General features: G+C 38.9%; 1 protein-coding gene across 4 annotated transcripts in view; it reads right to left on the bottom strand.

The window, feature by feature from the left end:
* The window catches only part of TASP1 (taspase 1), a 90,147-nt gene extending 69,796 nt beyond the window's left edge, over positions 1 to 20,351 (bottom strand). For all 4 annotated transcript variants that reach the window (XM_074817234.1, XM_074817237.1, XM_074817233.1 and 1 more), the window contains exons 1-6: positions 20,269 to 20,351; positions 16,551 to 16,768; positions 14,758 to 14,825; positions 13,120 to 13,188; positions 4,645 to 4,765; positions 3,078 to 3,162 (exon numbers count right to left, since the gene is read on the bottom strand). In XM_074817234.1, coding sequence (XP_074673335.1) covers positions 3,078 to 3,162; positions 4,645 to 4,765; positions 13,120 to 13,188; positions 14,758 to 14,825; positions 16,551 to 16,695 — 488 coding nt within the window. In that variant the 5' untranslated portion in view covers positions 16,696 to 16,768; positions 20,269 to 20,351. The remainder of the gene's footprint in view (positions 1 to 3,077; positions 3,163 to 4,644; positions 4,766 to 13,119; positions 13,189 to 14,757; positions 14,826 to 16,550; positions 16,769 to 20,268) is intronic.
* Between the last annotated feature and the right edge of the window lie 3,089 nt (positions 20,352 to 23,440).

Below are 23,440 nucleotides of genomic sequence, written 5' to 3' on the forward strand. Positions count from 1 at the left end.
ATACATATCCTGCCTACAGTACTGTGAAACTGGAAATTACAAATCCCTGTATAACCAAAGAGGGGGAAAAAACCCAACCCTAAGAAGGGATTATTTCCCATATGGGTTACTATTAATACTGAAAAAGGGATACAGACATGAACTTAGGTATCAGCAGTACTGAAGAGTTCTAAGAAAGGAGACATTCAGGTATATTTGTACCATCCTGCACCTCTTACATATCTACACTTAATAGTAAACAGATGTAAATACGCCTTTTTCCTTAGGAAGGTCAAGGTTTCAGAGTAAAAAATAGAAAACCTTCAAACTTATTACCACAAAATATCTAATCCATTATTCTGTGACCAAAGACCACTTCCAAAAATCCATCCAATACATAATTGTGCAATTATAATAGTGCTTTCTTTTGTAAAGTTATACAATGAACAGGAATATCTTCTATGATAATATGTAACATTTACACGTTCAGTATTTTCCATTCCTGCGTACACAGGCAGAGAAAATCCTGACAACATCAAGCTGAATAAATATGACAGAAAGATGTAAGAACTTTAACAGTTTCAACAAATGCCCTCATGCATTCAGGGTTTCTCTACTTCAAACTTTTTAAATTTTAATTTGGATAGTGGGATCCTGTATTTTAAACAAGGCAACAAGATATTGATCCAGAATGACACACTCTACAGAGCAATTTACAGCAAATTGGATATATCAGTTAGGACACTTGATCGCTCCTTCCCAATAAGCTTACCCTCTCAGAATAAAGTCATTCACACTTATTAGAATCTCTTCTACTGAAAATTAGAAATATACCACTTTGAATTGGTTTTGAACTGTCACTATAAAAACGGGTGCTGAACAGGGGTAAACAGGCCAAACTAACTCCTCCATGTGTTCTTTTATACACAAGAATCTCCATAATGCCACTTTTATTAATCCCACAGTTCCTGAATTTTTCTTGTATAGTCATGTGCCAAACATTCTGGCCAGGAAACATTAAGCTAGCTTAGATCATGCTATAGAAACACTCTACCACTAGGTTTCTTTAAGACAGGTTCTTAGGCTAAGCAGTATCTGAAAGATTCCCAAATATGCTATTTGTCCATGAGAAACAAGATGAAACTTGCATATCTTTACAAACAAAAATCAGTTACTAAAATCCTGACACTTGGTAGGAATGCCAAAATACAACTGCTCTCTTGTCATTTGACTATATATATTCCAAGCTTGTGCAGGAATATATTTCAGTCCCAAAACAACAATGTGCCATGCCAAACCCTGCCAGAAAGGCAAGGCATGAAATTGTCAATAGTCATCACCTACAATGAGCGTGAACTCTATCATTCTGGACTTGGGGTAGCCTGGATGTACAGGAGCATCTACCAAGGCAAGCACAAGCCATCATATTCCACCAGTATAGATTGTTCCCGGGTAACTAATTTGCTCTAATAAAATATACATTCATAATGCAGAATGGGAAAAAGGAAAAGAAAATATGTATTAGGTAACTCAGGTCCACAACATTTGCACAGTGAACTGTACGTGTTGGCTCCAAAGACAGTTCACCTCTCGCCTGGAGACTTTGAGCTCCCTTGTCCTTAAAGCATCTGTTAGCCAAGACCTTGCACAGGGTTTGAAAGATTTAGTCTTGTTGTTTGAGGGCAAGGGGATATAGTTTCTTTTCCATTCAGTTATTTTTAAGATAATAGCAGCATAAACTAGGTCATGCCCATATGCTCTTCCTTACAACAATTTGCGAAACATTGTGATGATACAGACAAAACGAAATCACAAGTGCTTGCTCTGTAGCTGACTCCAGTGCTAGTTCTGAACACCAAAAAACCCCACCTCAGTTGACACTCTCTTTAACGTAACTCAGCTATGCCCTTTTTTCTTCTGACATCTGAAGAAATGAGCTATTAACAGCAATTGAAATTCAAGTTCCTATTCCTCAGTAAGATTCTCTGGAAAAAAGTTATCTCACTAATTACAGTCACTCTTTTGTCATAAAGAGTTTTAAATGCAAAATCCGCTTGTTGATGGTTTTGTTTCAGGGTGGCTTTTTTGGATCTATGAACTTCCTTTGCAGCATGACAGAACACTGAAACAGCTCTTTTCATCACTGTTTAAATTGGAATACTATATCATCCAGCTACAGACTATTTGGCTAATTTTACAGAATAAGAATAACATAATAAGGAAAGTAAAATTTGTGAATCTAAACATACACGTTTTAAACTACATAAATGCTGGTTTAATACATCTGCAAATACTGTAGCCCATTAGTTAGCAAATGGTAGCAAATTTCTGCAACAGGTATGACTGAGGATAGCAGTCAATTAATATGAATGAATCATTCAAGTTCTCTACTTGTCAATTTAAGCTGCTAATGAAAATAAGATGGTTTTAAGAGCAATCAATTCTGACACATTTAGTGGGTTGTTCCCAAAATGATGCAGTAATATTTAAAGTTGCTATGCACTGAATCGTTACCTCTTCCATCAAAGTATTATATCCATCTCAATAAAGGAGTGCATGTTTTTATTCTTGCTGTAAATACTATTAAGTCTATTTTTAAAATAACTTCCCATTTTGGCTAAGAGGAAGTTACTGAACACTGCACATTTCCACACTATAACTACAAAATAAAGCCACAAAGACAGGCGGTAAAGTAGGATTCTTGTATATACTTATTAAAAACTGTTGCTTTTTTTTAAAGGTAGGCAGAGGCGAAGGCAGTAGAATTGCATTTTAATCTTGATGTATTTAGGGATTTTTCAAAATGCTACAGTAACAAACATAAGAATTCAGTATGACATAACTGGAAATAATCACACAGGCAGAAATTATCACAAAATGATGTTGCCATCTATTCACAATACTTCATTCTACCCACAGCTTCATCAAGTGTACAAGATGTTTCAAGATCAGAGAACAAAGCTTATCTTCTTTTTAAAGGCACACTATCACTGCTATGTAAAACAGCACCAGCCTTCTTGGGATAAGATATAACCTTCAAATTTGCATGCAGTAGAGACGAAAGACCAAAGTAAAGTCAAGCAGAACAAAGCAATTACCAAGGTGGAATTCTGCCAGCAGAGAGTTTTCCCTTCTGCCCTTCACACAACAATCTATTTGCAACTGAAACTGGATTCTTGATTCCTGAAAAAAAAAATTAGCAAAAAATGGGAACAAAACATTAAAATATTTTTCCACATAGCACTGTAGTGTTCATTTTGGCAATGGAAGTCAGCTTCCTTTAATTTCCAAGGCTTTTCCAAGTCATTAAGAGACACCTTATGTTATGTTTCAATCTAATAACAACAACTTTATCAGTTCTTCCTTCACGTGTTCTATCAGTCAGTAGTGACAAAGACTTCTAATCAACATCCCCCCCCACTTTTTTTGTTTGTTTGTTTTAAAAAGAAAGAATTATATTGAAATATTAGGAGTGACCTCCTACCACAGAAATCTCAAATTAAATCTATGGTATTCTACAGGCCAAAGATGTTTTACGAGTATTAATTTTTTGAGATGGAAAGAGCTTTCATTTGGATCTATCTGGCCAGAACAGGGATTATAGGATTCAGGCTTAGCTTTCTCTCACTCCCTCATTTCCTCTTTCCCCACGGTTGGAAGGTTACATTTTGTAACAAACAAGCCTTGAAACACTTAATTTTACTATTTATTTTAGATTTATATCTACATGAGGAAGTTATTACCACAGTTTAGAACTATTCTAGGATAAAGAACAAAGCTTGAAATGTTGTCAGAAAAGCTATTCAATAGTAACAGTTAAAGCTGTCAATGTACTTAACACAAAACTTCAACAATCCCTATTTGGGACTGTATACCTATATTTGTTTTGTACTGAAAGCTAAAACTAGACAAAAAAAAAAAAGCAGAGAAGCACATTAGCTCAGATTAAATGTCCCATACGCAAATGTATCTAACCTGGTAATAGTAACACACAAAATAAATCCAAATGTAACTGATCACGTGAGAAAAATTATAACGAAAACAGCTACAGCATACAGAAATTTTATGTCCCAAGCAAACAGCTTGACAGATGAGCAGCTGCGTCCATTCTCAAGAATATGTGAGAGGCTTCAGTCTGGAGGCTAGCACCCTGACCAGCTTTCTGACACTATCAAAGAAACTCTGGTCCCTTTTTTTGGTCCCTAATTTGAGCAACTGAACTAAGAGACCAAAATATCAATTGACCTTATGATTGAATTATATACCACTAAGTTTTTCAAGGAGACAGAGAACAAAACCAAATATAAATCCCAGTTTAAATGCTTGTAATCTTTTTTTATTATATCTTTTTATTATAAAGTTATCATTCTAAAAATTCATCTGAACAAACTCACTCCCATTGTGAATACTGTATAATATCATACAATGGTTCTGCATCAAAGGATTATCAGTGAACTAATATGACAATATGTTACACAAAGCAAATTAACACAAAACAGTATTTCAGGGAGCAGGAACGTCCCCCCCTTTTTTTAAAGGTGGCAGAATTTATTTAAATGGGGCAGTATCTGCAATGTGTCCTCCCCTCCAAAAAAATAACAAAAGAACAAAATTTATCTTTGCACTTAAGTCACTAGTTAGCTTTATAATACATAATTAACATACCACTCAGTGCTCCAACTGCTCCAAAATTTAATGACTTTCCATCCATTATACTGGCATCACATTCTATCTCACCCAGAAGGTTTAGGTTAGACCCCAATCCTGCATTTGTAAAAGGAGAATCCTAAAAATAAGAACAAAACACTATAAGGCCACATCCATAACAGACTAGATCAAAACCTCTGTATAACTGATCTGATGACGCTGAGCTTGGGGCAGTGCACTTTCTTATTCTAGTAGTTTAATCTTCCACAACCAAAACAACAGCAATTTGAACAGGGCATCTCAAATTACTATAACAGATACCTTATACCCTCTCTAGGGTGCGATATATCTCAGGTGTAATAATGCGTTAATATAGAAACCAGTCACCCAACAATTTAAGATGATCATTTATATGCAAGCAAAAGCCTTACGACATGAGTGAAAATCTCTCCCTCCCTCCCCCAAAATACACATTTCGTTTGGTCCCTAACCCATCAAGTAACACTTAAGTAACGTCTAATAATCATTGCACAGACCCCAGTCTACCTTGGAAATTCTTAAGTATGACAGAGCAGTAAAACAGAACTGTACCTTTCCTTAACATCCTAAGCCTATGACTGCAGCTCTGCATGCAGAAATAAAGTATCGGCATCAGCAACAAGTCACTTTGTAAAATTTCTATTCAACCATTAGCATTACTGCGGTCTGGAAGTTGCTTGAATAAAAACCAAGATATATTTCATAGAAAGTATGAAACAACATTTAATTAATTATAAAACTAACTCGTCTTTTATTAGCACCTTCTGTAGCTTTTTGCAAACTCAAGGCTCTCAGACAAAAAGCTTTGCATGCTAAAATTAAAATCACCCATTTTTGCTCCCGCATGGACTTTAAAAATTCAAAATTTACAAGTAGCACAGTTCAGGAGTCTCACTATCAGCTCAATATAATCCCCTCTTTTTAGATGCAAGCACAAAACAAGTACAGAACAAAGAAAGATAACAGCCCAGAACTGCCAAACAGTAAAACTTCAGAGAAATGCTACACGCTTTTGGAGTTTCATATCTGTTTTTATTACAACAGCGTAACAACCTGATATGAAAAAGAAAAATGGTTGTCTAGGCCACATGTGAACACATCAATGAAATTACATGGTCATACCTTTACAGTACAGTACATGCAATAAAAGCTGAATCAGGAAACAAATCTACTGGAAACAGCTCAAAGCTCTGTCTTAAATGTTAATGTTAAATGTTCTTTTTTGTACATACTAATTTGTAATGAATACAAGGAAACAAAAGAGAGAGCACACAGAAATGAAATATAAATTTGATGTTAGTAAGTCAGTTAGTTTTTGTTAAGTTTCAAATGAGCAAGTAATGAGTAAATTCAAAACCTGTTTTGCAAGATGTTGATTCTAATTTACAGAGATATTTCAAGTGTTCTTAGGGTTTGAGTCACCAAAACACCATCTTCCTGAAGAATCATGAATACATAATACACGATTAATATGTAATCATGCAACAGACCACAATCTTTCCATGTTCATTTTATACTACTCATCTTCATCTTCTGCTTTTTCCTTCTGCATCCAAGAAGTAGTACAAGATTTTATCCCACACGAGAACAGATCTTCAAATTCACTGTGTATATTCATTGTGGTGTTCATTTTGACAGCTATGTCTCACAGCTCAAATATATTCAAATAAATAAATTTGAAAAGATTTTAGGATAATGACACATTTGTAGTTTTGTGCACAGGCAATAACTTTCCCTAGAAGGAGGTGAGGGGGGAGAATACGATTTAAAAAAGGCTACCAAGATGATGGCTTTGAAAAGGTGTAAGACTGCAGAGCAGCTGCTGCCTTAACAGACTTCATTGCTCCCCAGGCTCCACAAGCATGAAGAAAACTGAGTCAGTGAAGTTTAGAACAAAAGGGTCAGAGAAGCGATGGGAGGAATCAGAATATGAATGGTGAAAGGTACTTAGAGAACAAAGTAAAAACAGGAATGCTTTAGGATGAACAATTCTTACTCCTAGTGCTGTCCAAGTTCCTTGCCCCTGGGTAATCAGAGTGCATAGACCTGAAAGCCCGGAGACAAATTTCTAATGTTCTCTTCCAAAAAACATTTGCTCAGTGCATTATACTAAAAAGCATTAGCAAAGAGGAAGAATTTCATGCTCTACAGATTTGTCACTGCCACAAAGCAAAGACAGCTGTTATCTTAAGATTAGATGTCATGGCCAAATAAAGGGAGGAAGAAGGACCCAGCAGAACTGAAGTCCTAGTAACACCGTCCAGAATCCTTCTGCAGACAAGAAAAAGCTCTCTACCATCTGATAAACATAATAATCAAAAGAGGGTAGGGAAAAAATACATGATACAGAGTGACACTAGTTCACTTTATTTCTAAAAATCTGGATGTGCCTGATGCTTTGGCATAGCACACTCCCTGGCACAACATCAAGGATGCACCGAGACAACTTATTCAGAGGATCTCAAGACAAAGAGAATGCCACCTGCTTCTCCCTACAGAATATTTATCAGAATACTATAGAATGTTGGATAAATTAGAACTCCACACCAACAAAATTGTAGATGCCTCTTCAGTGGCATAACTCTTTCATTTTAGGAGTCAGAAGGAATCTTACCAGTACAATCAGTCACAACACGAATACCTTCTCCAGTAAAAAGAAATAAAGAGCAAATTCCAAGCACCTGTTCAAAATTTCTGTGGAGCTTTATTTAGCTTTACAATCAGACTGCACTCAATTAAGACGACTGTCTCAGAATTGCCAAGAGGAAGATGGTCTACTCTAAACTTCACAGACCTGAAAGGTGATGTGATAACAGCTTCAGACAGTGCAGGAACTGGGTGTGAATGCATGGAATTTTTGATACCTACCTGAGTGTCTCCGAGATGAGACATAAAGCCTTTGAAATGAGGCAGGGAAAAACCTTTACAAAAAATGGAAACAGAAATTCACACCTACTTCTACAAATAGGCAAGGACATGAAATACATCACACAAATACATCTCTTTTTGAAAACACGAGTCTCTGCGAAGTCTGACCAAAAGATTTCAAGACTCTGATATACAAATGGAGGAATACAACTTACGAAAATTAAGGTGTATTTTGAAATGAAAATTCAAAACCTTCAAGGAATGCAGAAACATTAAAACAGAAGCACGCATGCTTTCAAAGGGGGAAGAAAATAAACTGAGCTAACTGAAGCAGTCTCTTCATACCCTCGGACAGAAAAATGCAGTACTGCAAGAACTAGAGGACTACCATAGGATGGGGAAGAACCCAGTCAAGGCATGCACCCAAGAATAGGAAGGAAGGGAAAGGAGGAAAGGTTTATAATACATTTATAATATAATTCTTCAGGAATATACTTCTATTTAAAAAAACAAGCAGAGAACAGCCGTTATATTTCTAAAGAGACGCAAAAAACCCAAGAAAGCAAACCAAGCATGAGCTTTTCATGTTAACAGCAAGCCCCACCACCATAGAAAAGTAGAAAAGAAGAGGGAAAAGACAAACAAATGGCTACTCAAAGCATTTTAACAAAACATAAGCTTTCAATTATGTGAAAAATACTGATCTACCTGGCAATTACTTCACCACTGAAGTGTCTCTTAACTTACAACTTAAACCTGTAGCAAAGGAGACAATACAAAGCTTTAAGACGTTAAACAAGAGTTTCATTTTCCCAAGTTACTCATCTCATAAAAACTCTCAAGCTACCAAGGGTATCATTTTTATTTTTAGAATCCTTTTTACTTCAAGATATATTTATAAATGTTCTGGCAGCAAACACAGGCATGCTGAAGTTTCTAGCTGTGGTCAAAGTTGGAATGACTGAAGAAGTTACTCAACACTATAACACTAATAGTCCTGAATGACATCTAGGCAAAAAATGCTCTGTTTTCAACATGCATTAAAGAACATTCCATCCATCTTTGATACAGTTTTGGCCATGGTTTATTTGCAACTTTTAAAAGGGATTCAAAGTCTACGGGCATTTCTTTTTACACACCGTAATTTTAAAATTTATTTTTCTGTGGGGTTTTTGTGACAAGAAGTAATGGATGTACAAGGATGAGTCACGTCCTTTTCAGTTACACCAGCTAAAATGTTTTCAAAGAACACTTTTGTCACAGATTACTGTTAGCCGCTCTGCTGCAAAACATCATAGTATTGCTTTTAACTAGAATTAACAACTTCCAGTTCATTACCCATTAAAAGTTCATCTATGGTGACTGCCTTAATACAACAAGGCCGCTGGCATTCTGCTTTCATCTTTAAAGAGAAGTCCTTAGGACTAAGATTCAAAAATCTTAATTACTATGAAATTAATAAATAAACAAAAACAAGGAAAAAACAATTCATCAAGAAACCAGTTGTTTCACTGCAAAATTTTGCTGACAGCCACACAACCCCACTGCTTGAGTATACCAACAGGTTCAAAATATTCTTTTGCATTGATCCACAACAACAACAAAAAGAAGCAAAGTAAATTGAGCATTTTCACTAAAGGAGATTGAAACCCAAAATGTGACATCCGCTTCCCCGCTAATCATATTAATTTCCAATTTAAATTCATAAAAAACATTCTACTGAAGTCAGATTAAAGAAAGTGATCTACACTCAGTGTTAATAAACTGAGACTTAACTTAGAAAAAGTTTGAAATCTTCATCATTCTTTACAACCAAGTTACGTTCTTGTCTCCAGAACCTGAACAGTAGACTTTCTGATGTGCTCTATAGTCAAAGAAAAGCTTGAAATTGCACATTGTTCTCCCAGCCAGCCATAAATGCAATCAGCACGTGGTTTTGTTGAAAACTGCAAGTTTTAAGTGGGGTGTGTGGACCTTCACCACCCTAGAAAAAAGCTGCTCCAATCCCTTTGTGTTTCAAGAGAAACTCAGACTTCATATGGCGGCTGACAGCAAGAGTGCAAAAAGGAATGGTACTGCAATAATGGCTTTGTAGAAGCATACAGTGTAAATGATGATTCTTATGAAGCACCTTGTCCAGACCCATTTTATTACCAAAAACTGGAAGAGGTAACCCATTCATTTGTTTCCCTGCAATGACAGAGTTCACAAACTGGAAAACATAACTGCTTTTAATCAACTCATCAAATACAGCTGATGCTTACAAAGACCAGCACAGTTATTTTAACAGTATTCTGGGTCAGCTGCTCTTGTTACTTTGGAAAAGAAATCTACCTTCCCTCTAGTTAACTATTAGCATTGTGATCTTAATCACAGAACAACTTGAGAGTCATACAGTCCAACAAAGAAAGGCTGTTCTTTCTCCATTTAGAGTCTGCAAAAACAAAACAAAAAGCAGACAGCATACCACAAGCAAACTGTCAGCTTGCTCATAAAAGATCAAGAGCAAGTCTTGGGCCTCAACAAGTCTTTGAAGTGATGCCTCTTGGATTAGCTGAAATTCTGTGTAATAAGAGTTGTGTAATTGAGCGGAACTGAGGAAAAAAAAAAAATCATCTTTTGTGACACTTCCACAAAAAGATATCTGTGCCTTGCAAAGACTACAGATTTTTTTGAATGCAGCGTTAAAAGTCCAGGAGAACTGTAACAGTGATTAAATATTTCAGATAACCTCACAGCAATGTGTTCTACAGCAGCCAAAATACCAAAAAGTTACAAACAGTACTCCGCAATGGAATCTGTTATTACATGTTAGACAAACTTTTGTTGTTCTGTATCTTAATCTGTATTACAGTGACACATGTAAACAAACATTGCTTTCATACAGATTTGTGCTATGTATCTGCCAACTCAAAATGCTAAAGTACTTTACAAAAAGGCACTATTTTTTCCTGCATAAACAAAAGGGTAGTGAAAGCTCATTAGAGAGACAGTCAACATACAAACCGACATTTTTACCCATAAAATTTGGTAATCGATGAGCAAAACTATTCTGTTTGCTTTGTTGACTTGCCACATGCAGTTTCTGTTTTCCATAGAGCAATAGGAAAAACAGCAGAATAAAAACAGAAGACACAGAAATGTCTGTCTGTCCAGAGATGACAGAGATGTCTGGAGGTGGTGTTCAGAATGAGATATGAGTAGATACAAACCTTTCAACATTCTGGAAGCTGACAGTCTAACACTTTGGGATTTCTTATACCAGATTTGAAAAACTGCCCCTGCAAACCACACCGTCTTCTGTTTTGAGTATACCTTTGATTTCTCCTCAATGTAACTGCATAGCTACGTACTTTAATTTAAAAGAAGCCCAAATCCCAAACCCCATATCCTTTATCTCAGTAACAGAGATGATAACTCACAATTAAGGGATTATATAAATCATTTAATAAACGAAAGCAAATAATTACATTAATGACAGCAGTACAACCTGAACAAAATAATATTTAAAGTTAAAACCAGGAAGAAGTTAGAAAGAAAACATTTTGTGCAACAGTACACATAAACATACTACCTGAGACAATTATAAAACCAGGAAGTGGAATGATGGCAGGCATCACCACAATAGTATCAAGACAGATGAGGAAAAAAAGGTTGCTGATTGAAGTAATTTCATAAAAGGGTTTTAATTTAATTTCATCTTAAAGCCATAACTTCTCACAAGATGTCACTTCAGAGTATTTAAATCTACTAAAGTAAAAGAAAAGTCTCTTGGGGATAACAAAAACAGATAAAATATTTACCCCAGGCACAGCTGCAAAGAGATATATACCTGTTAATTTAGGCTTCTTAAAATATGTTTTCTTCCGTGTAGCTCAGGAACATGATAAAAATCACAACACAAAGTAGATTTTTTTTTTTTTCCCCACTGAGGAGGGAACTGACACACAAACCAATCTGGTGGAGTAACCGCAGCCTCAGTTAGTTTATGGAAGTGCATTATAAATAATTCTATTAGAGAGATACCTTTTGTTTTCACGTAGCTATATTGTAACGTATAAGATAACACATGAAAGCATATTTGAACAGTTCAGTGGAGACCAAAAAGTACTGTTTAAAGCCAAGAAGCTTGCCAAGTTAAAAGTATGACTGAAGTCTTGGCTCCTAGTCAGCATGTTTAACACATATTAAAGTAGGTACTGCCTGCCTTACACTAACCCTATCAAGTATGTTATTTAACACTTTCCCGACATACGTGTAAGCAAATCCACTGCTAATCCTCTCAGAATACTACTATAAATTCCAAACCCAGGAAATCATTTTTACAGCACAACACTTACTTTGCCTTCCTTCTTTACTAATAAAGTTGGAGAGGAAGAAGCAATTACTCCTTACAGGAGAAGAGGAATACCTGTTTCAATCATTACTGACATGAGGGATTAGTGAACCTGGGACAATAACCAATCTGCCTCATTTACATCCCAGAAGTTCTTTTAGCTTTACTCTCTTCTACATTATTTCACAGGGATCCTTCACTGAAGTCAGATGCTATAAAAATCTCACCACTCCAAAAAGACACTTTTCCAAAAACCTCACATACAGCTGCTCATCTCGTTATGATTATCAAGACTTTCTATCTATCTTAATTAACAAGTACCATTTTGAAATAAAAGCATTACTTGTCCTATTCTTCTACAATTATTTTGTCATAAAAACCAGAAAAAAGCATTATCTTACACTGAAGACACTTTTCTCTGGACAGACTGTTTCTAGTCTCTTATCCTATCAGAGATCATACAGGCACAAAGGAAAAAAATGTAAGAATAAAAGCCTTTGGGGACTGCACTAATTTAAGCTCATAGCAAAAGTATGTTGTTGGACAAATGAGAACTTAAAATTCCTACTTCATTTTCACAGAGTCCTTTAGCTGGATGGAGAGACAAGCAGCGTTAAATTTATGCAATCACTTTTGTAGAATTACCCTGAAGAACTGAAAAAAGTATTAATAACACAACCCCAGAAAGCATACTCAGAGACAGTTACCTCAACGTAATTACTATGTGAGAGTGTTAATAGAACTACTAAAGACTAACTTCAACTAAATTGTTTGGATCACAATTTCAAGAATTGAAACATAATTCAGTGTGAGATATTAATGCAAACAAAATGAATGGGGACTCATCCTAGAATTTCTAGTTAATATATGTGACCAGTAGTATGATTTTTTTCCCTAAGAAGCAGAGCCAGTAGAGTCTGCCTGTAGCTCGGTAAGTCAGAAATAAAGTTCCCTACAAAGTATTCAGTCTTTAATGACTGTATTTATTCTTGAAGGTTAAAGACTATCTGATAAGGCACACCTAAGATGACAACCAAACTGCACCAACTAGACAGTTTTTATTCAGTTTGCCTTTTTAGAAAGTCTTTAAATAAATTTACTCCAAAACATAGTGGAAAAGTGAAGTATAAAATTAGCGTAGCACAAAAATGGAAATCTCAGTAGATTTCCCATTTGAATTAATACCTTCCTACAGAAAAGTCTGGCGATGCATCCAAGAGACTTATTTACTACTAGTCAGAAATTCATACCTCTAGTTCTATAAGTGCTGCAGTCACTGCATCTGTTGCGAGAGCACCAGCCTGTAGCTTTTCAATTGCCTGTAAAACAGAATTTTTAGTGGATGATTAGGAAATTCTAACACTCTGTGGCTAAGCCCTACATATTCCTAGTCCTGTACAAAACAAAATCTTCACCAAATTAGTCTAAAGTGTAAGAGAACATAAAAACAAGAGGCACTGGAAATAGTATGCACCATGCAAGGGCAGATCTGAAGGCATGATTTTACTACTCTGACATTGCGACACTGCATTTAATAGCAGATTCCTGAACAGTCAAATTTATAGCAAAATAAATTCTTATACCCAGTGTCCTCAAACAATGTTTCAGTCAAGAAGTTTCTAATTTTCCTTCCAAGACTCAACAAAAATCCCTAGTACCATATATGGCAATTGTCATGAAATTGAACAGAATCTACAAGCCAGCTCATCTAAAGGCCAACACACAAAAACAAATCAAATAAGACAATGTTATCTTCAAATTATATATACACACAAAAATGAACTTCTAAAGCCTAATATTATTTCTTAGATCCATACTGGACAAGACTTTACAGCCAAGTTTTCTCAGGGAACCCCAGAAAACAACTATGGCTACATCTTCAGTTGCGAGACAAACCTGTGACTGTTTGTTCTTTATACAAGTTATTTATGTTAGCTTAAGGAACCAAATGGAATCTCAACTTAAGACTTAAATTCAACAGCAAACAACCGTTTTTCACACATAATTAGCTGGAAAATGAATATCATCAGGGTTAATACACAGCTTTAATGAAGCTAGTGTTAAGTTTGGATGATTTTTGAGACTTCTCATTACGAAATTAGATTGTTATTAGGATTGAGCAACAGAACTGCAAGATGAAGTGATAACTATCAGAGGCCAACTCCAAGACTCTTCTAAAAAGCCTGCCAAGCTCCCCAGCTCCTTCTCCCTGGAGAAAGCAAAAGGCATTAGAAATTTTGGAGACAGGTCTTCCAGCTTCTCATTCAACACTTACTAGACGGGACTTGCTAGTTCCAAAGCTACGTTCTTCGGGGAGATTAAAAAAAAAAAAAAAGAAATTAATTTCAATGGAAATTAAAGTCTTGCCATTTCTCTCTTCCCAGCTTTGGGAAGAGGGTTTGGATTTTTTGTTTTGTTTTTCCTGTTTCTACCTCCCCTCCTACCAAGAAGTTAAGATCTATCAAGAAGAAAAGAATTCTAGAAATTCCTGCATTCACGGAGCAATCCGGATGCTAGAGTTTAAATCAATTCCAAAAAGAGTGGACATCATTGAAAGAAAAATCTAAATGCCATATTTAGCTCCAGAAATCCCAGAGCCTCAGGAACAGTGTAGAAAGCTGTAGGAATACTCCGTGTAGATACCACTGTGAGCTTCTCCTGTTCCCCCGCTGTTCCTTTGGGGTCTGCCATTTGCCACCAGACGAGAACTTGCTGCACCTCACAGCCATGCGCTCTATTGACTCCGTATCACGTTCACTGTTGCTGCTCCGTTTTTCCACTAGAAATACCTACAGCCTGAGTAACTAAACCTGGATATAGAAGGGACAGTGCTTCCGAATATATTTCTTGTATACCCACTATAAGAGTGTGGAGCTGGTAAGACATACCTTCTGACAGGCTCTTTTGCACACATGCTTGTATTCTTTAGCTTTGGATTCGGAATGATAACCTGCACCTAAAATTAAGGCAAAAGGAAAAGAGATTAGACTATCTGTCAAACTATAGCCCATAGTTCACATAAAGAATTAAGATACAGACAAATACAGCCTTCCTTATTCTGGATTACATTGGCATTTCCTTTTTGTATCAATGATTGACAACCTTTGCATTCCAACATTAATTCAAATACACACAGTAAAATATAGGATAGAGAGCAAATATGCAGAAGCATACAGGTATACATCTCAGCGTCATACAATCTGTTCCTATAAACACTCTCCAAGAGATTCCAGTTTTGTTCATTCTTGGAGAACTTCCAGCATAGCTTTTTTATTTATTGTCTATCACCGAGCAAAAACCTTGGTTCTAAGTCAAACTCCAATTTTCCTTTTACCGTTGATTTGCAAGTCTGCAGTTACCGTTCTGTTCATCTCCTCATATTTATGCTGCATTTTTAGAGCTCATTACTCCTGCTTTAGAGACAGAAGACTTCCTGGAAATAAAGATCAGACAATTTTCTTCACCTTTTTCTCATTTTCAGTCTTTATGTCTACCCTGCTGCATCTAACCATTTTGCCCTGTTTTACAGCCACTGCCCCCTACTTCCATATGTGAAAAATTTATCAGTGCCCACTATTTGACTAAATACAGCCTCAGAAAAACAACAGACAAGACTAGCAGGCTGACATTTAAATTCCATCTTCTTCTGTGTTCTTGTTTTTTGAACTTGACAAATATGCTTTATCTTAACTTTCCTTTCCTCACCTCCAGAACTGTTAGCTTTGAGAAACAATACTAAAACAAGTTTTAAGACTACTAGTGAAAGAAAAAGAATTTTAAATGGAGTAAAGAATACCAGGATCATCAAATATCAGCCCAGAATAAGTTCTTTGAGGGTTTGTTTTTGGTTTTTTTACCTTAGGATTTTATAAACCAAAATAAGCATGTTGGTTTTTCAAATATTTTAGGTGTCACCAAGCTACTTTGCTCAATTTCATTCCATGTCATCACACATATGCTAAAAACAAATATGCAGCCAGATATAAGCATCACCGATATTTTCAAGATCAACAGTATTTAAGAAAGAATCTATTAGAAAAGAATTTATGACACACAACACATCATTTTTGTATGACAAAAAGATGACCTCTTCATTACATGTGGAGAAAATAAATAGTAATTCACTTAAATATGAAAAATATAAAAAAAAACCCCAAACAGACTTGGAGGAAAACCTTCAAAAGGGTAAAAAAAAAAAAAGTGAAGTGCTGCAACAAACAGCCTAAGGAGATTTCAAAAAGTCTTAACTAGACTGTCCTTATGGACAAGCTAGACAAGAAACTGTCAGTAACAAAACAGCTATGTTTGATCTTTCTGTAGGGTAAGAAAATAGACTGAAACATCTCTCACATTTTGTAGATTTCCTAAGCTTAGCAGATAACTGCAGAATTTAACATTTTATAACCATTTAATTTAGGGATTTTGTTTGGGGTTTTCTTTGTCAAGAAGGAAAAAAAAAAAAACCATTCAGAACACACAAAACCTGACATTTTTATTAACAATTTCCAAGATCCTCCAGCCAATGCAGCTTCCAATCAAACTCTCCACTCCCAGATTTACACCCAAAGTTAATATCACTTCGTTAACACACTAGTATTCCAAAGCCAATATAGCAGTTTAGTTGCTATTTAGTTTGTATATGCACTATTTCCATTCCAGCTGTTATGCTTCTGCATCTTACCTGCATGGACAAGCACAAATCCCACTCGTTTCCCTCTTTGGGTTTGCTTTGTTTCGGGCTCTTTGACCACCACTTTTACAGCTGTAACCTGAGACGATTTGGAAGGTAACACTTCTACTGAACTTATCCCCTTCTCCATGATCATACGTTAGGATCACCATCTTCTACTGGAAAAGAGCATCCTTCCATTCAAAAATAAACTCTGGAGAGGAATCATCCTAAAACCAAATCACATGCATACATTAGATGCTGATTTCAAGAGACGGATTTCATACAAATAACTTCAGAAAGAACCATGGGAAGAGAGGTTTGAAACAAGGAGAGTATGCCTCTTGAAAGAAGGCCTTCTAAGTTCTGCACCTTCCCCAGCTACCAGTATTAATGAGACTTAAAATAATCAAAATCCCTGTTGCAAGTTGAAAAGCAGCCTTTTCATTATGACTTAACTTGAATCTAATAATCTTTCCAGACATTGTAGGGAATTGGTGATATAAGGCTTGTCCATGACTGAAAGTTGTTTTCCATGGTCTCCTTTTATTCAACAGTACACTTTATTTCTCCACTCATCATGCCTGGTTTTTAATGTGATGGTGCTCCATAGCCACAATCTTTACTTTTTAAAAGTGTCATTCCCTGCTTGTGTGCAAAGTCCTAAGCAGCACTGTATCAATGCTGGCAAAAGCTGAAAGACAGTGTAAATGCTTGCACAGCAGAGTCTCCTGTCCTCAAATCACATACCAGCCTCTGCCTGTGTGATTTTGTGTCTACATTTTATGTAGGGGATGTAGAAACTGTGCATTAACACAAATTAAACAGTCACATAAGAAGTTATGAACATGTGCTCTAGAGAATTGTAGCATATGAGTAACACTTAAAAATGCCATACCTTTTCCTTTCTTTTGCAGGAAATAGCTGTTTAAGAACCTATAATGAATTCCTACTCTTCCATACTTTTCCATACTTTTTCATCCCTTACCCTTGTTATTCTCCACTGACTTGCGGGGGGGGGGGGGGGCGGGGGGGGGGGGAGGAGAAAAAGAGAAATTAACTTTTTTTTTTTTATGGCAAAGTATTTCTAAAAAAAATGCCAAATAAACCTGAAACAGTAAAAGAAAGTTTGCCTAGATAAGTGTAAGAATAGCTACCATGATTATTAGTGAACCACAACATGCTTAAGTTGACCTCAGATAAATTAGTAACCCTATTTGGTTTTGACCATAACCCTCAAGATGTTTATAGAATTTAAAGTTTATAGAAAGTTAATGGAAAAACTCTCAGTATTTTCTAGTATACAAAACAAAAAAGTTCCCAAATTAAAGTACAAAACTATGTATCTTTCAGGAGCCAGAAAACAAACTCACTGTATTTACTGCTCCTCTTATCCACAGCCTAATACATGTTAATCCTGACACAATACCGTTTCTCTAGCTCAGCAGTTAAAATCAAAAGCAGAGACATTCTACATGTTGAATTAATTCAGGAAGTAAAAAAGCATATAGCATTAACTCATGAATGGAGAAAACCTCTATAACATATTAAGGTATTCCAATATGATGTCTATCACTCTTACCACCTCGGAAGAGACTTGTAACCTAAGAATACTAGAAAGTTAATAGAAATGAAAAAAATGAAGTGTTTAATACATAGGGTTTAAACCACAGACTTTGCTAATGCTATATGGCTTACTCCAGTAATTAAATACCACTCCATTTAAGCAACCAAAACAATGCAAATGATGTTTAGCAAGATTCAGCACAGGCACAGAACAGAGAAACTTGCTGGTTTACCACAACCATCCTTTCAGTAATGAAAATTAGCACAGCTTTCTAGGAAGTTATTTATTTTCACTCATTTTTTCTTAGATGCTAAACATATATAGGTATCTTCATATATTTTTAAGTTTATATTTTAAAATTAAATAAGAACTTATTGTTATAAATATATACATATACAAAAGACTGCTACATTACATAGACTCTACAGAGAGCAAAAGCATTTATGGACTACATCCAACTGTAATTGTCTCCTGTATAAACTTCAGAGCTAAAAGTGAAGTCTTAATCACCACATTTACTTCCTTTTTGCTAATAATAGTGAGGAAAGCTCCAGCAGCTACTGGTACAGGCAGTAAGCTGAAACACAGTCTGTTTCCTGCAAACTCTGCTTTGTTACAACTTGTTACAGCACACCATGTCCTTACAGGCGTGACAAGGACTAAAGTTAAATGTCAGAGGAGCAAGTAAGGAACCTATTCATGAAGAAATGGAAGAAATAGTGTGGTGGTAGGGAAAGTGATAATGATGGTAGTTAAATACTTTTAGAAAATGAAGATATGGATGCCACTTAAAGACTACCTAATAGCATAACTCCAGACTGAAAACCATAATTAGGTCTTTACATACACTTGGGTCTGAGGATGCGTTTATTTTTACCAGACAACATACAGTCAACCCCTCTCAATAATTTTCTTCATTTCCTCCACATCAACTCTATTCTGTCAAACCCCCTCCATCTCAAACCATTCTTCAAGGCCTTTCAAATTGCATTCACAAACCTGCTGCTTCCACTTCATAAGTTCCTGTCGGACTCAACCTTTCCCTTTCCAGATTTTTCTGTTCTCCTTCCTGGCTGTCATACATTCATGACTTCTGATCTCATCGCTCCTTGTTACACAGTTCACTTTTCTACATCTGTACAGCTACAGAAGTGGTGGAGAAATACACTCTGGTTTGACTCCTGAAGGGCATGAACCTTAATGCTTTCAACAAAGTAGCCCAAAGCACTTCCTCCGCTGAAAAAAGTAACATTGAATCCTACACAAGCACTCGGAAAAACGTAAATAAAAGGGAGTGTCACACCCGACGTTCAGGAGTGGCTCAGTCTTTCAGCCGCAGACACTGCAGCTATTCTATGGGCCAAGAGGGGACCCTCACCGTGCCCCCGTGATTCCAAGTGTCACTGCACAGAAAACAGCTCTATAAAAGAGCAAACACTTACAAAGGCGGCTGAGGGGTGAAGGGGGAGACGCACACGCCGATGTCTCCGTCTCAACACTGGCAATAGGAAAGAGTTTGTTTTTAAGAGCTTTTGGGTTTGACACTGAGAGGCCTGGGCGGGGAGGGGGGACGACGAGCAACAGGGCGAGAGGAAAGCGCTTAACCCCACGAGGGAGCAGCCAAGCCTCCCCCCACGGGACCGATCGCTTCGACAACCAAGAAGGAGCAGCAGCAACCGAGAAGCTGACGAGGAAACGAGCAACCACCAGCCACGAAACAGCAGCAGAAAAGAAACTTTTATTCGGAAAAAAAACCTCGGCGAGACCGGCCGCGGCCGCCCCACCAAAGCTCCCCGGGAGGGCCGGGCGGCCCCTCAAGCCCCACACCGGCGGAAGGGGCGGGAAGGCGGCGCAGCCCCTCAGCCCCGTTACCGCCTCACGGAGCCGCCGCCGCCGGGCCCCGGCGTCGCCATAGCAACGCCCAGGGCCACCCCCCCTTCCCGGGAGACGGGGCCGCAGCGGTGGCGGTGACGTCACCCCCGGGGAGCCCCCACCGGCGGCGCGCGGACCGCTCCAGCCCGCGCGGCCGCCTCGCGGCGCCACCGTTACGCCGCCGCCCACGGAGCCTCGGGAAGGGGGTGGGGGGGGTAAGGACCGGCCGAGGAGAGGCGGGGATCGGCGGGCTAAGGCGGGGCAGGGCGGCACCAGGCACGAAGCACTCACCCTCCGCCGCCGCCAGCCTCGCGCACACCCGGAACCGTCCACCCGCCCGTTGCCTCGGTGAGGATGAGGCGTCCCGCCCCCCGCCGCCCGCCCATTGGACGAGGCCCGCCAGGCGAGCGGAAATAGCGAGATCACCGATTGGCGGCTGGAAGGACGAATGAGGCGCCGGCTGTCGCGGGAGCGCCAATGGCGGCGGGGCGGGGGCGGGGACTCGGCCCGGGGGCGGGCGTTGTGGCTGCCGCTAAAGGGAAGGGCGCCGCCACTTCCACCCTCAGGGTGGGCGGGTGGAGCCGGAGCGGCGGGCTAGGGGAGGACGCTGGAGGGAGAGCGGGCGGCGCCTTCCCCGCGGGGTGGGGAAATGGCGGCCGCAACCTCCCCGAGGGGAAGGTGTTCGGGCGAGGGGGAGCCGGGCGCGTTGTCTGTGGAGCAGCTGCACCCCGCCACCCCCAGCCCGCCTTCCGCCCCCGCTGGGCCTTCCGGCCGCTTTTCTCTCGTGACTTCCTCGCGAACGGCTGGTTCCACCGAGCAAAACCTAATGAAGAACGAGACCTGATGTGTTTTGCCTTGAGGAGCTGCAAAGGCTTTGGTATCTTGCTCCCCGCAGATGCATGACTTATAGTGTCAGCGCTGAACAAAACAAACTTTACTTATTACAAATAAGTATTTCTTAGAACAGTCCTGTCAGGAGATCTTCCCACCAATTGGATATTTTGTATCTCCTTCCTTCAATCACAGAATCATCACCGTTGGAAAAGACCTTGAAGATCATCCAGTCCAACCATTAACCTCACACTGACAGTTCCCAACTCCACCAGATCCCTCAGCGCTGGGTCAACCCGACTCTTAAACCCCTCCAGGGATGGGGACTCCACCACTGCCCTGGGCAGCCCATTCCAATGCCCAACAACCCCTTCTGGAAATAAATGCTTCCTAATATCTAATCTAAACCTTCTCTGGTGCAACTTGAGGCCATTCCCTCTTGTCCTATCACTTGTTACTTGGTTCAAGAGACTCATCCCCAGCTCTCTGCACCCTCCTTTCAGGGAGCTGTAGAGGGCAATGAGGTCTCCCCTCAGCCTCCTCTTCTCCAGACTAAACCCCCCCAGTTCCCTCAGCCGCTCCCCATCAGACCTGTGCTCCAGACCCTGCACCAGCTTCGTTGCCCTTCTCTGGACACACTCGAGTCATTCAATGTCCTTTTTGTAGTGAGGGGCCCAAAACTGAACCCACTCATCGAGGGGCGGCCTCACCAGTGCCAAGTACAGGGGCAAGATCCCTTCCCTGTCCCTGCTGGCCACGCTATTGCTGATTCAAGCCAGGATGCCATTGGCCTTCTTGGCCACCTGGGCACACTGCTGGCTCCTGTTCAGCCGGCTGTCAATCAACACCCCCAGGTCCCTCTCTGGCTCTGAGGGGCGTTTGAGTTTTGTGTACGGTCACAGGAATGTTAAATTCCTGTTAATTTCTGCCCATTTTGTTCCAAAGGAGACTGGATGTCCACTCTGGTGGTGTCACTTTCTAAAGCTACCTTCCCAGGAATGAAGGCAGCCACATCCGAATCCCATTTCCTTCATACCTTCTCAGCTAATCACTACTGTCAGGTTTGGGAACCAGCTGCGTACGTGCCTATCACTTCATGTATCCCAGTTCATGTCCAGGATTCCTGAAGTGCCTTCACTCTTACAGCCCCAGCTCCTCTTCTTTGTAGATCTGAAACAACACCAGGTGTCCTTATGGACTTACTTTTATTGTAGAGTACATTTATCTCAGCCAATGCCTCAAATTTTCATTTGCAAAAATCAGCTTTTTCAAGTTGAAACTAAAATTTTTATCGGATCAAGACACAGTTGTTCTTTTTGCAGAGTTCACTAAAGAGGGGGTCCCTGATCTCTTGCTCAAGCTCCAACGTGAGAAGTGACAGGATATATTTTATATAAAAGATTCTCCTGAGCCCTCTAGGTGAAACAGATTTTAGCTCCTTCCCCTTTTTCTTTTCCTAAAAGGAGGCACAATGTGTAGCTGTAGCAGTAGCTCCTGCCACAGTATCATTCGTTCTCTGCAAACCAGCTGTCAGGAAGTTACCTGCTTCAGCCAAATGACATCTTTAAAGGGAATTTTTACACATCAAGTTTTACAGTACTTCTGACACCAGTTTCATTCACTAGCTAAAACACATTTCAAAGTAAATAATAACTAGTAATAGATTACTTACACTTCTTACCATCATTACCATGTAAGACAAACATCATTTGGTCTCACTTGTATTTGTAGTGAATATATTTTAGCTTGTGGCCACCATGTTGTACACAAGATATATGGTATATTAAACATTAATAAAAACTTCAGCACTGAACTGTCAAGAACCAAACAAAAAAATCTGGAAATTAAACTTTTTACCCCACTGTGTCCTAATCTTCCTGCGTAGGATCTTCCCCTGGTGTTCAGGAGGCTCCTTTCTGGTCTGCCTTATAATCACAGAAGCCCCTTTTATGGGTTTTTTTTTTTCCTAATAAATAATAATGTGCTTCCATTAAGTTTTATATTATTGACTTTTTTTTTTCTTCAAAGACCAGCCTTAAATTTTTTTAACGATGCGAAAAATGTCAAGAACAAATGCAAGTCTCCTTTTTCAACACATGTTTTTGGCACACAAACTATGTGGCTTATGGAGATCGGCTTTTGTCTTCCACATTACCAGGTGCTTCCTCTTCTGTTGGATAAAACTACAAGGAAATAGTGTGAAGTCCACAAACCTTTAGAAAATCTTTGGCGTCCTTTCACAGATTTTAATGTGAGGTCCAAATCCCGGTTGTGAGTTGTTCTGTTGCCATTTTTTTTTTCATTGTTTAAAATAGTCCTTGTTATTCTTGATAGTGACGCTGAAGCGAACCAAGGAGATTTCACAAAATACCTTTTTTGCTTCTCAGATGGCATTAGTCACATTTGAGCTAGGACAATCTTGATTTTGGGGGAAAGCCAGGGTGTTGTGTGGAAGCGTTGCAGCACACGTGCCTTCTGGCTGCAGACTTTCTTTGACACACAGTGTTGGCCACTACCACAGCAACTTCGATTTGACCTTGTGCATTTGTCTCTATGTCCTGTATTAAGGTCCTATGCCCACTCGCCCCCCGTTTTCCCTTTCTCTGTCCGCCTCGCCTGTCTGTCGGCTAAG

The sequence above is a fragment of the Strix aluco genome, chromosome 3 (genome assembly GCF_031877795.1).
Source record: "Strix aluco isolate bStrAlu1 chromosome 3, bStrAlu1.hap1, whole genome shotgun sequence".
NCBI classification, from domain to species: domain Eukaryota; kingdom Metazoa; phylum Chordata; class Aves; order Strigiformes; family Strigidae; genus Strix; species Strix aluco.